General features: G+C 42.5%; 1 protein-coding gene across 3 annotated transcripts in view; it reads right to left on the bottom strand.

Moving 5' to 3' along the window:
• Positions 1 to 1,303: 1,303 nt before the first annotated feature.
• The window catches only part of TMEM266 (transmembrane protein 266), a 254,377-nt gene continuing 238,974 nt past the window's right edge, over positions 1,304 to 16,706 (bottom strand). For all 3 annotated transcript variants that reach the window (XM_019504414.1, XM_019504412.1, XM_019504413.1), the window contains 2 exons: positions 3,363 to 3,425; positions 1,304 to 2,417 (listed from right to left, as the gene is read on the bottom strand). In XM_019504414.1, coding sequence (XP_019359959.1) covers positions 1,810 to 2,417; positions 3,363 to 3,425 — 671 coding nt within the window. In that variant the 3' untranslated portion in view covers positions 1,304 to 1,809. The remainder of the gene's footprint in view (positions 2,418 to 3,362; positions 3,426 to 16,706) is intronic.

Below are 16,706 nucleotides of genomic sequence, written 5' to 3'. Positions count from 1 at the left end.
CTTGCCTTTAGTAGCTGATTAGTTTTGAGCTTAGCAGTAGTTGTAATTGTGAATTCATTTTATGGCTTGCTATCTAAATGAAGAACAGGAGGCACTCAATGAAATTAGGATGCAGCAAATTAAAAATAGAACATAGATATAATTTGTCACAAAATTCTCTGCTGCTAAAGATCCTGGAGGCAAAAGTAAGTTTTGTGAACAGCTTAGACATTTATGACTTAAACCCAGCACCACAGTTTCACTAGCAAAGGCACATAGCCAATCATCTGCTGGGGTCAGAACATTGTCTTTCTGCTACTCAGTACAGAGATGCACAATTAGTGTGGGTGTTTCACCTTCCTGTGATTTATCTAGCACTGACTGCTGGTGGAAAGCAGGATACTGGGCTAACAGACCACTGGTCTGTCCTCCTATGCCAACTCCTATTTTCTTATTTCAACCTGCTGTTGAAATACTGGCAAGTATGCCAGGCTACCAAAAAAACCACTACTGCAAAACCAATGATTTCTTCAGTTTGCCTTACTACTACTCTGCAGTCATGTTGGGGCAGCAGTGAGTAGGCAACTTCTGCTGAAATCCTAGTTGTGTGCGCGCTTGCCAGGCTAGCTGGGGCTTTACAACTTGAATCAATACACCTTCTCCCAGGACCAGCACAGAATTCTTGAAAGGGCAGAAACTTCTATGTATTTCCATACAATCAGTTCTGTGTGCTGCAGCAACACAGATATATATATATATAAAGATGACTATACCCAGTAGCCCATGTGACGGGCTGTACTGGGGTCCCTTTGTGCCCCCTCCAGAGGACATCACTGGGTCTCAGAGGATCACCCCAGTGCAACTTACCCCTGCACACAAGCTGCATAAGCACGTTCCTGTCATACTGAATTGTAAAATCCATGGCCAGAGCTAGGAAAACCTTAAGAGTTAACTCACATTCGAACACTTCAGACTAAGGTTACTGAGATCAGAAAAGGCTTTTGGCCAAATCCAATCATTTCAATATATTATGTGTCAGCTGGGTAGACAAACTCTGAGGCACATAATAAATGAGACTAACATATTTTCCCCAAAGTGGAAGCTAACTGCAGTATTTCATTATGCCTATAGCCCAGCCCCTACCATCAGTGAACAAAAGCATAGAACAAACATTTAGTTTGTTTGCTTGGTTTTTTAATTAAAATTGAATTTGCAAAATGTCCATTGTTCTCTCACCATGTTGGCTTGGCGGTGAAAACAATATTTTTTTTTTTTTTCCAAAATAAGTTTTTTAAAGAGTTCATGCAAAAATAAAAACTGATCAGATATTTTGTTTTCTTTAATCTGCATTGCCCAAAGTGCTCCTTGAAAAAAGTTTTGGGGAAGAAGAAAAATAATTGCCAGTATTTGTACAAAGGGATTTACAACTGTCATCACGTACAAAGGGGTGGTAAGAAATTTTAGAAGAAGTTTACATTTATGAGTATCATACCCTGCTGAAGCCTGACCTGACAGAAGGTTGTTCAGAGTCCCATAAAAAATGTTTATTTTAGAAAAAAAACAAACCCTTGCAAAACAAAGATTAAGAATCTGTACATCTTTGAGGTCATTGTTCTGTAATACAGAATGTTTCCTCTCTTGTCAGGGCTGAGCCCGAGGACCTCGGAACCTGGAAATGTCATGGTTTTCGGCTGGCTCTCAGAACTCATGCATTTATGAATATTCAGTTAATTCAAACCACGCAAGCAGCAAGCTATCCAGCCAATGGTAATTCTGAGCGCACCATTAAAGCTTAGAACGTCTCCTGTTATTCCACACTACGGTGGAGAACTATGAATCTGGGACCCTGTTTAACTTTGGCTCTTTGGAGTCCAAAGATTTGTACTTGTCGTCGATCACTGGGGCATTCTGCTGAAAGTGGATAGCTGGTTTAATCTGGAACACGTCAAAACTCTCTTGGTTCTTCCTGTTGTAAATGTTCATTCTGTGCTCCAGCTCGGGGCTGGCTGTAGTGGAACCTGCTGGAGTCGGTAGTTTGAGGTTGACTGGATCCAATCCTTTTTGTGTTAAGCATGAATCCTCTGATAAGGATGATAACAGTTCCTGAACTACTGCATTGTTGACCCTCTGCCTTGGATCGATTTGGTCATGTCTTGTGTTCCCCGTCCTCTCTAAGGGACAATACTCAGAAGACTCCTCCCGGGTTGTACTGCAGTCTGTGGAGGAGCCAAAGGTTTGGCTGCTGTCACTCTGGGCTCTAGTTACAGAGCTGTCTGTGGATCTGGAGACACTCCCTGAAGTGGCACTAGTGGAAGTTCCAGTACTTCCTATCTTCATTGGCACATCCACTGTGAACAGGTCAGAAGATATGTTTGGGTGATGTACATCTATGGCTGCTGTGGTAATGACACAAATAGCTGCCTCAGGAACTCCACTGTCTGTAGGGAAAGATAGTAAGATCATAAATCATAAAAAGGCCTTACTTTGAACCACGTAGAGATATTGTAGAGAGAACATCCCATAAAATCATGCGATAAGTAGTTATAATCACAAAAATGATATGTGCATCCAAACACTCCTTTTCACAAGCATCTTGTTATGAAGTCTTTGAATACAAAGATATAGGAAGATGATTGTGACCTGAAATATTCCCTTTTTAAAAAAAAAAAACCACATAGCTGGGAGTACATTTTTAAAGTGAAAGGTAAAAATACCACACAAAACCTATATTTTTTTTATAAACAAACTTTGCACAGAGTCACCTATGATGCTTTGAATATCTGCTTTATTTCATAGCTTTTAAAATCTATCATATTGGATACTCATGTATAAAATGTGGTACAGTATGTGCCTATTTCAAACTCAGATCTTATGACCCTCTTAATGGTTACAATATAATCCTTAAAATATAGAAATCCATTTGGAGTTTGACCTAGTGCCACTACTCACATGTCAGTTTTGTCTGGCATTGAGTTTTCTTATCCTTCCTTCACTCAGTTTAACCTTTCTAAAAGGTTCCCAGCATCAGGCTTGTCTAAGTTATGTTCCAATTTGCTTTCCATTCACTTACTTCTCCACGGTTTTCTTTTCTAAGCCCATTTGAACCACTCTGTCTTACTCCAATAAAATCACACACCTGGATCTTTTAAACCATTGTAATTGACTTCTGCGGGAGGAGCACCATCAAGCCTTTTATCCTTGAGAGTTTCATCTTGACAAAAACTTTCATGGAAAGGACAGGAGGTTCATAAAGATTGGTTTAATTTCACAATGGATCTATTAACTGCTCATGCTTTCTTGTTCTGCACCAAGCAATGCAATTCAGCAATCAGAAATGAGGCTCTGAAATTCACTGTTAATCTAAATCTTTAAAGGAAACTTACCACTACTGGGCTCATTGTAATATTGGCTGATGTAATTATTCATATCATCCTTGACCATGGCCTCTGAAAGAGTGAGAAAGAATGTTATTAGAGATTCTACACTGTTCTAGTACACTGCTATATAATTGTGACATGCCCTGGCCCCAGATGTGGCCTTTGAGACACACTTTTGGGGTGTTTTCATACCTCTGGGGGTACCCTTCTGGCTCCAATATTTGCTATCTGCAGCTTGACCACTGAGAGCAGACTGAGATGCTTCAAAGGTCACCTCCCTGACCTCTAGAATCTCAGCTCTACCCGCCTCACCTACGTCTCGCCAGCTCTTAGAAAAGGGGATTTTGCCAGCTAGAAGAATCATGCCCTTGTCCAGTCATCCCCTCAGAAAAGATGGATTTCCTCCTTCTGTGGAAGAGGCCTTCCTGTATGGTCAGATGCTCTGGAAACAAATAGCACCGACCATGAGTAAAAAAGATAACAAAAAGTTGTATTATGAGAATGAGAGTAAAAATCAGAAATCAGTAACTATATTTCTTTGTTGAGATACAAAGATATAAGAAAAAAACAAAAAAAAATGTCAGAACAACAATCTAATCTTACCCTGCCTCTTAAACCTAAGACTTCAGCTCCTATCCAGCTCAACAGATTAGAAAGCAGCTTCTGCCTCTCACTTTTCTGCCAGGGCCTCCTGCAAGTTCCCTGTCAGCCTGCTTTACTCAGCTGGCTGGCTGGGGACCTCAGTGTTTCCCTATAGGTTGAAAAAAACTAAAGATCACAACTTGCTCTCAAGGCAAAGCTTAAGTTTGGTTTCTTATCTCACCACTTTTATACATCACCCATTGGATTCTTGGGGAGTCCACACTAGGCATAGAACTTGCTGCTGCTCAAAGACACATGCTTACCAGACTAACAAATCTTTCCTGCTCTAACTAAGGCCTCTGCATCCTTTCAGACATGAAAAATACTAATCCAATATTCTAAAGATACTGTCTCTCACTTAATTTTCCCATTGTGGGAACTATCCTTCCATGTGGTATTCTTATGGGTCTCTTCCTTTGAAATGTAAACACATAGATGTCTAGAAGGTTCATGCACCTCAAAGCATGTTTATAAGGGAGGTAAGTAAACAGACTCATGTCAAATCCTAATTCTCAGTGATTACCTGTTCCACCTGTGAATGGGCAAGGAACACTTAAGTTAATCACTGCCCGCAAAATTACACTTATATCAAATATAACAATTCATGCAGACATAATAATGACAAGGCTAAATACAGCTTGGTGGTACCTATACATAGAGACTACACATGCCATATCAGTAAAACAAGCTCAAGAAAACATTAATCACATCCCATGTATCCCTCAAGCACTGTAGGTTCATGACGGCAATGCTCTCTTCTATATGCTCTATATCTTAGCCCTGCTCATTTTATCTTTGCATCTGGCTAGGATATAAGCTGGTGTTCAATAAGGTATCTTTGGCAGCTGTCTCACTATAGTCCTGATCTAGCAGCCCCTAGCTAGCCACAGAAGGTCAATGGAAGTTGCTTTAAGTGGGACTTCTGGGACCAGGTCCTTAATGATCATTTAAGGTACTTTATAAAATAGCAAAAGGGAGATTTCAGAGAAATGGGGCCTTGGAACTCCCAGCCACAACTGTCATCATTCAGCTACTAACATTTCTATGCACCTGACATAAGCCATCCTGTTATGAAGAATGACAAACATGTATTTTACGTTTGATACCCTATTAGATCACTTAGCAATTTCTGTCAACACAAGTACTACTCTTTTTGATCAATGGCCATTGATTTAAAATGACAATAATGTTCAGTTTGGGACTTGATTCTCCCTGGATCCCAAACTGCTCGGATGTCAAAGTATCTCTTAGCATTTCCTTACTGTAAAGGCTTACATTAGGAGTCTGCCGATGTTATATGGCTGACTCATAATTTGTTTGAAAATGCATGCCAGAAAAGTGTGGTTTGCTGTTCCACCAATTTCCATTCAAGGAGCTCAAAGTACTTTATAAGCAGCAAACATTCCCTCAGAGCAGCCCTGGAGAATAGCTAAGTATTATAATCTCCATTGGTAGACTGGTGAAGCCAGGACCCAAGCGTGCACAAGATCACTGAGGAAGACCGTGGAAGCAGCAGGATGAAAGGAAGAAAGTTTACATTAACCCATCTGGGATTGGAGCCAGGGATACCAGGGATTTGTGGCATTCAGTCCTGATGTATGAAGATGGCTACTGAGCTACCTTTTCCCATGCTTTAGAAAGAGAATGTGCCCCTCCATTTTTTGGCACAATAATGATATTCTTGTAGCTTGTGTCATGTTGGTCCTCCTTTTTGAGGCATGACTGCCCTTTTGTGAATCCAGACTGACTGTTACTCATCTGCAGCCATTCCATTATTCAGCAAATGGTCAAGGTTTTTAGAAACTTTCTTAGTGTGTGTGCTGCGACTAGCAAATTTTAATTCCTCTATCTTTATTTCCTCCACCACCTTTTTAAAGGTCCTGTGATGCTAACCAGGTGGTCCTAGACTGCTCTCTTTGTTTTCAACAGTAATTTCTTTTTTTAAAAATCTTGTTCTGCTGTTCCATTGCATTTTGACAATTTGTAATCCTGTGCCGCACCCCTGAAAGCTTCTGTTTCTTCTTTCCCACCTTCTTGATTCTGAACTTGTTGGCTTTGAGACAATTTTAGTTAATAAAATGGTAACTTTGCCCAGTACCCTCACAGCACCAGAGCAGAGAACTTGTTGGGGGTACAGTGCTATGCTTCATGATTCACTTGATAAATAAAAACAACACAAGGTCTGTCACAGAATTTATCAAAACCAATGGACATTACACCTCAAAGACGCACAATTCCTACAAGGCTTGGGACAGCCAACAAACAGATCAAATTTACAATAACTTTTGGGTGAAATCCTAGTGGTTGTCAACACAGCTCTGTTAATGGGTCAGCTGTTTCTACAGTGACATTTTTTCCCCCAGAAAGAATTAAGGGGTCACATCCTTGACTGGATTAAATAATCATAACTCTGTTTACTTTAACTGGGCAATGATACTTTTGCTAGTTAAGAATCTGGCCTGATGACAGTACCCATGCACATGAAATATGAATTTAAATTGTAAAACAGAATCATAGAATCATAGAAATTAAGGGCTGGAAGGGACACTGAAAGATCATCAAGTCCAACTCCCCTGCTCTGGGCAGGAATGGTTTTGAGATCAAATGGTCCCAGCAAGGTGTCTGTCCACTCTCCTCTTAAAGACTTCCAAGGTTGCGGACTGCACCACCTCCTTGGGAAGTCTATTCCAGATTCTGGTCACTCTTACCATAAAGAAGTTCTTCCTTACATCCAACCTGAACCTATCTGCTAACAGTTTATGGCCATTGGTCCTTGCCCTGCCCTGGTGGGTGTCGTAGTGAATCGTTTTTTTCCCCAGCTCCTGATATTCACCCCTTACATACTTACAGATGACCACCAAGTCCCCCCTCAGTCTTTTCTTCCCCAGGCTGAACAGTCCCAGATCCCTTAGTCTTTCCTCATAAGGGTTGTCCTCCAGACCCTTAATCATTCTTGTGGTCCTTCTCTGGACCCTTTCAAGGTTCTCCACGTCTTTTTTGAAGTGTAGCACCCAGAACTGGACACAGTACTCCAGCTGGGGTCTCACCAGCATGGAGTAAAGAGGAACTATCACTTCCTTAGTCCTGCTCACGATGCATCGGCTAGTACATCCCAGTATGCTATTAGCTTTGTTGACTACAGCATCACATTGGTGGCTCTTGTTCATCCTGTGATCAGCCATAACCCCAAGGTCCCTTATGAAGCAATGACACTGATGAATGGAAAAGAAAAATGTCAGCTGTACCCAGTGTATAAATATATGCCATGTGCTCTATACAATGTTTTTTTTCCAACTGATAATTAATTGTATTTTGGAAAGCAATGACAATATTATAGTAACAGAAGAAAAAAGAAGAAAAAAGAAAGAAAAAAATACCCTCATGTTGTCCTGATACAAAACTCCAATATTACTATTATGACAATACTGAGAACATCCCGTAAAAACTTTAAGCTTAAAAGCAACCTAATCTGCCCAATTTGTGGTGTATCATGTGCTTTAAAAGCATCCTCTCCTTTTAAGTGCTCTTTTTGATACCATGTTTCAGAAAACCATGCTCATCCCACTGAGCCAGATTTCCCACACCCCCTTGGGTCTCTGTGGCTACAGTCCTGCTTTTTCACAGCACATTGTGGTTTGCAGGTGAAAGAAACAGATGTTTGCTGTGGAACACTTTCTCCACACAACAAGACCCAAACCACTAAGCACTCTGTACCTGGAATAGCTGCACTCATAAGATGGCAATCTAACCTGACACTGAAAGGGAACATGGTTGTTTTCCTGGTTTCATTGGATCTTAAAAGCTTTTTTGGCCCCTGTTGATCTTTAAATGCCTGCAGTCAGAGGTGTGCTTTGTGCTAATGCCTGAGTTTAAAAAGAGGCCTCAGAGTAGCTCCAGGCAATGCTGCTGGATTCGGAGTACATTGCAATGCTTTTCAGCTATCTGCTGTTAAAATACCCTTCGTTTCACTCATACATAATTTATACTATAAATGCCACCTGAACATTATAGTGCTGGAAGCTTCAGGTGTATACATACCTTTCTGTGGCAAGAGTCAGGAGCAGCAGATACTAGATCAGATTAGGTTTCTTCTTAGATTTTCTGGATGCTAAAGACAACACTAAGAATCTCTTCTGATCTTTGAACAAAATTTGTGCTGGAAGAGGAGCCAATGATGTTATGATACATTATAACAAAAAAGGCAGAATCACTCTGCCAGTAAGAGTTGCTTGCTGGCTTTTAATGCTTCATGTAAAAGCCCAAATTGGACCTCATGACTTCCTCCACAGGTCATGCATGTACCAGCCTAAGAGGCTGTAAATCAGTCAACACAGTATATATGATACGTGAATGAACAGCATTCTAACCAATCAAACTAACACTTATGCTACATGCTGAGGCCATGAGTCCATCCTCCTGACCTTTGCAATAGTAACTACCTCATACTCAAAAGGAAGCCTCTCATAATGCAGCTAGCTAACTATGCAGTGCTGAACATGGAAGGGAAAAAATCTTTACTGAGCATGGCAAGTAATCAGTCTGCACAGGGGAGGGTAAGATTCGATTTGATTAACTTCATTTATATTACCAAAAAAAAAAAAAGATTAGTGAGCATAAAATTATCCATCTTTATATTTGTGTGCAGCCTCTCATCACAGAAACCAATGCCATGTTATGGTAAAAGAGCATTATACTATATATATGTATCGGTCACAGCATAAGCTTTGGAGGATTATAATGAAGCAAACTGGCACTTAAACTGTTTTTTTAATCATATGGAAATCTCTAGAATTTTAGAAGCAAAAGGATGATTGTCTCAAGTTATCCTAGATATTATTCATTTTTAACCAGCTGACTGTTGCTGTCAAGGACTTTAGCAAAAAAAAAAAGAATACAAAGTCAGAAAATCCTGAACATCAGGTGTACATAAAAATAAAGCATATTTTGGGTAATATCACACATCGCTGTAGTGACAGATTATGGTGATTCATAATAGGATTTTTTAAAAAGTCCCTGTCTTTCAGCACCTACAATTAAAATTGGATTTAAATGACAGGTGCTTGTAGGCAAAATGTCAGGACATACAAGGAGGAGGGAGCAGATTATGTATATTATTTTAAAATTTACATAGAGGTTTCTGTTTTCCAAATACTTCTAAAACAGTCTCAGCTGGAGAAAGGCAATCCTGACAAGTAGTAATCTAACCCATCAGACTCTTCCTCTACACAGCCAGAATTCTCTTTTGATTTTATTCCACAGGCAGTTTAACATTTTTAGGATCCAGGAGCTAAGACTTTTTTCTCCTTTTATAGATAGTTATGAAATACAGTGATGTAGTCTCCACATCCTCTTCTGTAATGCTATTCTTCCTCTCTCAGCTAAGATGATGAGGCTCAATGACAAGGAAAAAATAATTTTCCTGTTATACATTAATAATGATAGCTTTGGAAAAATGTACATGGCCAACAGACTTAAGGGCCACGTCCAGATGCATGGACATGCGGTATGTGGCGCTGCAGACCCATCTGTGGTGCAACACACTGCACATGCAGGCCTTCTCCGTGATGCTACTTTGCAGGGGATTGATCCTGGGAGATCCTGAGTCAAACAAATCCAATGTCAAAAAAACCCAGGGCAGTTCATGTGGCAGCAGCACACACTGCCCAAAACTGGAGCCTGGCCAACCAGAACCATACTCTGGCTGCCAGCTGGGCTTCCTGCTGCACCTGCAGCTCCCAGAGGTCCCCAGAACCCAAGGTAAAGCCGGGTTGCTGGCACCAGCCTTCCCTACCTCACCCGGGGTAACCTGCTGCATGCCAGAGCATGCGTGGCATGGACATTCCCTAGAGACAAGGACACACCCAGATAATTCAGAGCAGCTTGGTCTTTTTTCTGTTCGATATGCCTACAGCAGTTGTTCTCAACCTGGGTGCTGCGAGAACACACTAATGAAATGCAGGCAGGTGTGCCTTTCTGTTGCAGCTGCTTCTTACTTCAGCTCCGATGTGCCTACTGAAAGCAAAGGCACACGGGACAGTTTCACCTGCCCCATATACCTCTGTTTCCAGGAGACACCATGTGCAGTTGGACCAGGAAGGCCTGCAGCAAGAGCACATACCCTTGCCACAGCTACTTCCCAATCTGACTTTGCAGGAAGCATGTGGTGCAGTTCTACCTGGCTGCAGTAGCAATGGGGTGAATATAAAATAATTATAATGATTGAATCAAGTAATAATGTATTAACAAGATAATTAACGTTACATAATAACACCAGTAATATAATTCTATAAATTTTAAAACAGGGTGTTGCTAAATTTAAAAAAGTTGTGGTGGGTGTCTCAAGTCTGGAAAGGTTGAGAACCACTGGCTTAAGAGGAATCAAAACTTTTCTCCACAAGGAAGCTGGTTATTCTTTAGGGTTTGGATCACAAACAACAACATTGCTAATACAAGTGATGAACTAGGGAGCTCTCTCACCCAGGGACCATGTCCAACTACCCACTCTAGAAGTGAAGATGGATCTGGAGTTGTGGAAGGTGGTAACGAAAATGTCAGTGGTGTGCTGGAAAAATGACAGGCAGAACGGGCCATTTCCAATGGCATTGCCCCTGGTAAAGGATGGTGTAGTAACTCAATGCCAACCCTGAAAAAAACCTTACAAAATCACACAAAAGAAATCACTTCATACCTGCCATGGGAATGTGGCAGTTTATCATGGAGTATGGTGAAACTGCCCATCAATTTAATACAGAGGAATTTAAAATTCAGAATTTCCTTTAGAATGTAATGATCTGAACCACATATTGGCCAGGGAACTGGTGTTGATGGCCGGTCTCTTATGAAAGCTGGATTCACCTTCCCTGAAACTGTAACCCACCATTTTCCATGAGTCAGCAGCCTGAGCAGTGCTATACATGTGGTGCATCCGGGTCTACCCCTCTCTTCAGAGGGGATGTGTCTACTCAAACAGCTTGCTGTTCAAAATGTTATCCATGAAAAATGTGGTGTTTTTGGTCAGGAGCAGGCAGAAACAAAAGGGAGTGTAATAAAAAATTCCAAATCAGCCTGGTTTTTCTATAAAATTATGGAATACAAGCTGAAATGTTCCTGGGAATAATAAACTATTTGAAGTAAAGTCCCTTCTAACCCATGGGACAACAATATAATCTCTCTCTCCTATCTATATAAAAACACAATAAATTTGGTGGAACACATAAACGCCATTCTGTCCATCAAGGGAGATTCTTTTTCTAGTCCTATAATCCCTCCGCAGTGACCTTTAATTGTCTCATCAATGACCCCAGAACAAGCCTGCAAAACCCCTGCATACAGTAAATACCATTTGTATGTCTTTATGATTGACGGCTTTTTTAAAGTTACCTTGAAATATTTTATTATGGAAGCATTTTTATTTTTTATTGCCACCGATTCTGTTGGCTTCTGTCTGTTGGAGTTGAATTTCCTAAACTAGGGAGTTCTTTCTTTTGGGCCAAAGCTCTGTGAGGTCATGAATCTTTTGAGTGGAATGATACAGTCTTATTGTTTCTTGATGCTAATAGCACATTTTCATAATAAACCTCACATTAAGGAGTATTTTCCTTACAGAATGGAACCTTCCAGCCTCATCAGTGCTACCTGTGAGCTATTTTTCTTTTAAGTATGACTGGTATTTTGAAGCCTATAGAAAAAACTGGCAACATTTGATATTTAAGTTTAGCAACAAAAGCTAACGAACCACTGACAGTATCTTCCTTGACACTAGGACTGAGTTTTGTTAAATTTAAAACTTGATAACTCAAAATGATTTCAAAAGCAAATTCAGAAATTAATGTCAAGAGGTAATAAATGTCACTGTATGTGCTTTAGCTGGCGCTCCAGAAACAGATCTCTGTGCTTGTCCAGTATAATTTCATCTATTATTTTAACTAAAGGTTGTCATTGATACTTCAGCTTTGATAAGAGGTGGAGTAACTTGATTACTGTCTCATGATTTTGGCTGTCTTTTGCTAACTACATTTAATAATCTAAATAGCGCTCTCTCTGGATAATGAAGCCATATTCAAAAATTCAAAATTTCACTACAGCTGATGGTTTCATATGAGACTAGGCCATAGTACACAGCTAGAGGAATAAGGAAGGGGCAGAAGCTAATAAAGGCCTGATTAGGAAGACCGCCCTCTGAGCCACTCTGCTTTTTCATGTGACTTTTTTTTATCTGGATCACAGAGTTATGTGATCTAATCTTGATTTTTCACTGGGGCTCCAGTATCTACTCATCTGCTTCCAGAATTAAGGGCTGTGACAAGGATTGTATTATGTTGCCTTTGGCTACCTGCGTCTTCTATCAATCCTCAACACGAACTCATATGCAAAGAGAGCAGAATCCTAATATGCTGCGAACTCTGTAAGAGGCTGAATATAATGCAGAAGCAAACTTCAGAAAAATGCGGCAGCATTTCATGCTTCCCAATGATTACTTCTATAGTTTAGTATTCTCACCTACAAATTCTATATAACAATGGCTCGCAAGGTTTTCTGGGAGGGGCCTGGCATGACTCAGCTGAGATCTGAGATAGACCAGCACTAGAATTTGCCTGCCACCACTGATGCTGCTGTTTCATAGAAATCATAGAAAATCATAGAAAATTAGGGTTGGAAGGGGCATCAGGAGGGCATCTAGTTCATCCCCCTGCTCAAAGCAGGACCAGCCCCAGTTGGATTATCTCAACCTAAGTTTTGTCTAGCCGGGTCTTAAAAACTTCCAAGGACGAAGATTCCACCACCTCTCTGGGTAGCCTGTTCCAGTGTCTTACTAGCTTCCTAGTGAGAAAGTTCTTCCTAATATCTAACCTAAACTTCCTTTGCTGCAATTTGAGACCGTTGCTCCTTGTTCTGTCATATGCCACCACTGAGAACAGCCTAGCTCCATCCTCTTTTGAACCCCCTTCAGGTAGTTGAGGTTGCTATTAAATCCCCTCTCAATCTTCCCTGTTCTAGACTTAAATAAACCAAGTCCCCTCAGCCTCTTTTCATAAGTCATGTCCCCCAGCCCCCTCGCCATTTTTGTTGCCCTCTGCTGGACCCTTTCCAATTAGCCCACATCCTTTCTGTAGTGGGCGGCCCAAAACTGAACACAGTACTACAGATGTGCCCTCATTAGTGTTGAATAGAGGGGACATTATTTTGACCTGCTGGCAACACAGCTACCAGTGCAGCCCAGTATGACGTTAGCCTTCTTTGCAACAAGGGCACATTGTTGGCTCATATTCAGTTTACTGTCCACTGTAATCCACAGGTCTTTTTCTACAGAGCTGCTGCTCAGTCAGTCAGCACCCAGCCTGTGCTGGTGCATGGGATTGTTCCATCCTAAGTGCAGGACTTTGCACTTGTCCTTGTTAAACCTCATGAGATTTCTTTTGGCCCAATCCTCCAATTTGTCTAAGTCACTCTGAATCCTAGCCCTACCCTCCAGCATATCTACTACTCCCTCCAGCGTGGTGTCATCTGCAAACTTGTTGAGGGTGCACTCTATGCCATCTTCCAGGTCATTGATTAAGACATTGAACAAAACCAGGCCCAGGATTGACTCCTGGGGAACTCCATTTGATACCAGCTGCCAACTAGATATAGAGCCATTGATTGCTACCCTCTGAGCCTGATGCTTCAGCCAGTTTTCTATCCACCTTACAGTTCATTCATCCAGCCTGTACTTCCTTAGCTTGCCTGCAAGAATGTTGTGGGAGACCATATAAAAAGGCTTGCTAAAATCAAAGTATACCACATCCACTGGTCTCCCTGCATCCACAGAGCCAGTCACCTCATCAGAGAAGGCAATCGGGTTGGTCAGGCATGACTTGCCCTTGGTGAATCCATGGTGACTGTTCTTAATCACCTTTTCCTCCAAGTGCTTAGAAATGGATTCCATAAGGACCTTCTCCATGATTTTTCCAGGGACTGAGGTGAAGCTGACTGGTCTATAGTTCCCTGGATCCTCCTTCTTTCACTTCTTAAAGCTGGATGCTACATTTGCCCTTTTCCAATTGTCCGGGACCTCTTCTGATTTACCATGCATTTTCAAAGATGATAGCCAGAGACTCTGCAATCACATCAGTAACTCTCTCAGCACCTTCAGGTGCATCACATCCGGCCCCATGGACTTGTACAAGTCCAGCTTTTCTACATTGTCCCTAACCTGGTCTTTCACCACTGAGGGCTGCTCACCTTCTCCCTAAACTGTGCTGCCCAGTGCAGCAGTCTGGGAGCTGACCTTGCCTGTGAAGACTGAGGTGAAAGAGGAATTGAGTACTTCAGCCTTTTCTGCATCATCTGTCACTAGGTTGCCTCCCCCATTCAGCAAGGGACCCACACTTTCCCTGATCCTTCTCTTGCTACCGACATACTTGTAGAAACGCTTCTTGTTACCCTTCACATCCCTTGCTAGCTGTAGCTCCAATTGTGCTTTGGCCTTCCCAACTTAATCCTTGCATGCCCGAGCAATACTCTTACACTCCTCCCTAGTTATTTGTCCAAGTTTCCACTTCTTATAAGCTCCCTTTTCGTAATGTAGTTTAGTGAAGAGTTCCCTGCTAAGCCAAGCTGGACTTCTGCCATACTTGCTAGTCTACCTTAGCATCAGGATGGTTTGTTCCTGCACTCTCAGGAAGGCTTCTTTACAGTGCAGCTAGCTCTCCTGGACTCCTCTCCCCATCAGACTGGCTTCCCAGGGTATCCTGCCCCTGAATTCCCTGAGGAAGTCAAAGTCTGCTTTTCTGAAGTCCAGGGTTCTTACTCTGCTGCTCTCCATCCTTCCTTTCCTCCGGATCCTGAACTCAATCATCTTGTGATCACTGCCACCCAAGTTGCCATCCACCGCTACATTTCCCACCAAATGCATCCCTGTTTGTGAGCAGCAGGTCAAGAAGCGTGACTCCTAGTTGGCCAGTCCAGTAGTTGCACCAGAAAGTTGTCCCAAACACTCTCCAAAAACTTCCTGGATTACCTGTGCACCGCTGTATTGTCCTTGCAGCAGATGTCAGGGTGACTGAAGTCCCCCATAAGAACCAGGGCTTGTGATCAGGAAACTTCTACTTGCTGTTTGAAGAAAGTCTCATCCACCACTTCCTCCTTGTCTGGTGGTCTGTAGCAGACACCCACCACAACACAACCCTTGTTGCTCTCTCCTCTAACCTTATCCCAGAGACTTTCAACAGGCCTATCTCCAGTTTCATACTGGAGCTCTGAGCATCATATGGCTCTTGGCAATAAAGTGCAACTCCTCTTTCTCTTCTCCCCTAGTTGTCCTCCCTGAACAGTCTGTATCCATCCATGACAGTGCTCCAGTCATGCGAGGTCTGACCAAATCTCTGTTATTCCGATCATGTCATAGTTTTGTGACTGTGCAAGGACTTCCAGTTCTTCCTGCTTGTTTCCCAGGCTCCATGCATTCATGTACAGGCATCTAAGGTCAATTGCCCTGATTTCTCAGGAAGTATGAGAGCACCTCTCCTTTGCACCCTCCTGCACCCTCTTCCTCCAGGTCTCCCGCTTCCGCACTTACCTCGGGGCTTTGGTCTCTATAGCCTGTGAACCTAGTTTAAGGCCCTCCTCACTAGGTTAGTGAGCCTGCCTGCGGAGATGCTCTTCCCTCTCCTTGTCAGGTGGACCCCATCTCATCCCAGCAATTCTTCTTTTTAGATCATCCCATGGTTGAAGAAATCAAAGCCCTGCTAGCAACACTACCTGGGCAGCCACGTATTGATCTGCAGGATTTACCCACTGCTGCCTCGGCCCTTTCCCTTGACAGGAAAGATGAAAGAGAACACAACCTGAGCTCCAGACCCCTTCACCCTTGCACCCAGAGCCCTGTAGTCAGTTTTGATCTGCTCAGGGTCTCCCTGGTGCCCACATGGATGAGCAGCATGGGGTAGCAGTGAGAGGGCTGGATATGTCTCAGTAATCCCTCCATGACATCTTGGATCAGAGCTCCAGGTACTGCTCAAGACAACAGGTCAGGTCAGGTTTCTCTCCACTGCCCAGCATGGCATGGGTGAAGCTACCCCAACTGGGTGAAGCCCCCCTACCTCTGCAGGCTGGATTCAGGGCTATATGGGCCATAACTTGCTGATGCTCAGGGCCATAAGTTGTCGATGCCCTGCTATACAGAATGTGACTCACCTACCTCCATTGCCTCTGGCTTTGTCCCCCAGGAAAGAAACAGCTTTCAGTCAGAACTTCAGCTGACAGAGCTCCACTTCTCCACAGGAGTTAGAAGCAGAGCATTTTTGGTGGAAATTCCTTGGCAGTTCCTAAGACAACTGTGCACTGAAGACCAGGATAAAATAGCCTTATCATTTTCAGAACATGGTGCAAGATTCATATCTTCACAGAAAAAATGGGCTACAAGAGACCTCATGAGGTCATCAAGTTCAACCCCTGCTCAAGGCAGGATAACCCCAAACAAGTGCTTATCTAACCTGAACTTAAAAGTTTCATAGATTCATAGATTCATAGATTCATAGATTAAGGGTCGGAAGGGACCTAGTAGATCTTCTAGCCCGACCCCCCGCCAGGGCGGGAGAACAACAAAAACCCCAAAAAGAGAAATGGGACTCAAACGAGTCCAGCTAGGTGGGCATCCAGCCTCTTCTTAAAGACCCCCAGGGTAGGGGCCAGCACCACTTCCCTTGGAAGTTGGTTCCAGCTCCTAGC

The sequence above is a fragment of the Gavialis gangeticus genome, unplaced genomic scaffold (assembly GCF_001723915.1).
Source record: "Gavialis gangeticus isolate Ggan-Ray unplaced genomic scaffold, GavGan_comp1, whole genome shotgun sequence".
NCBI lineage: Eukaryota > Metazoa > Chordata > Crocodylia > Gavialidae > Gavialis > Gavialis gangeticus.
Note: the sequence above shows the minus strand (reverse complement) of the source record. Positions and strands in the feature narration are given on the sequence as shown.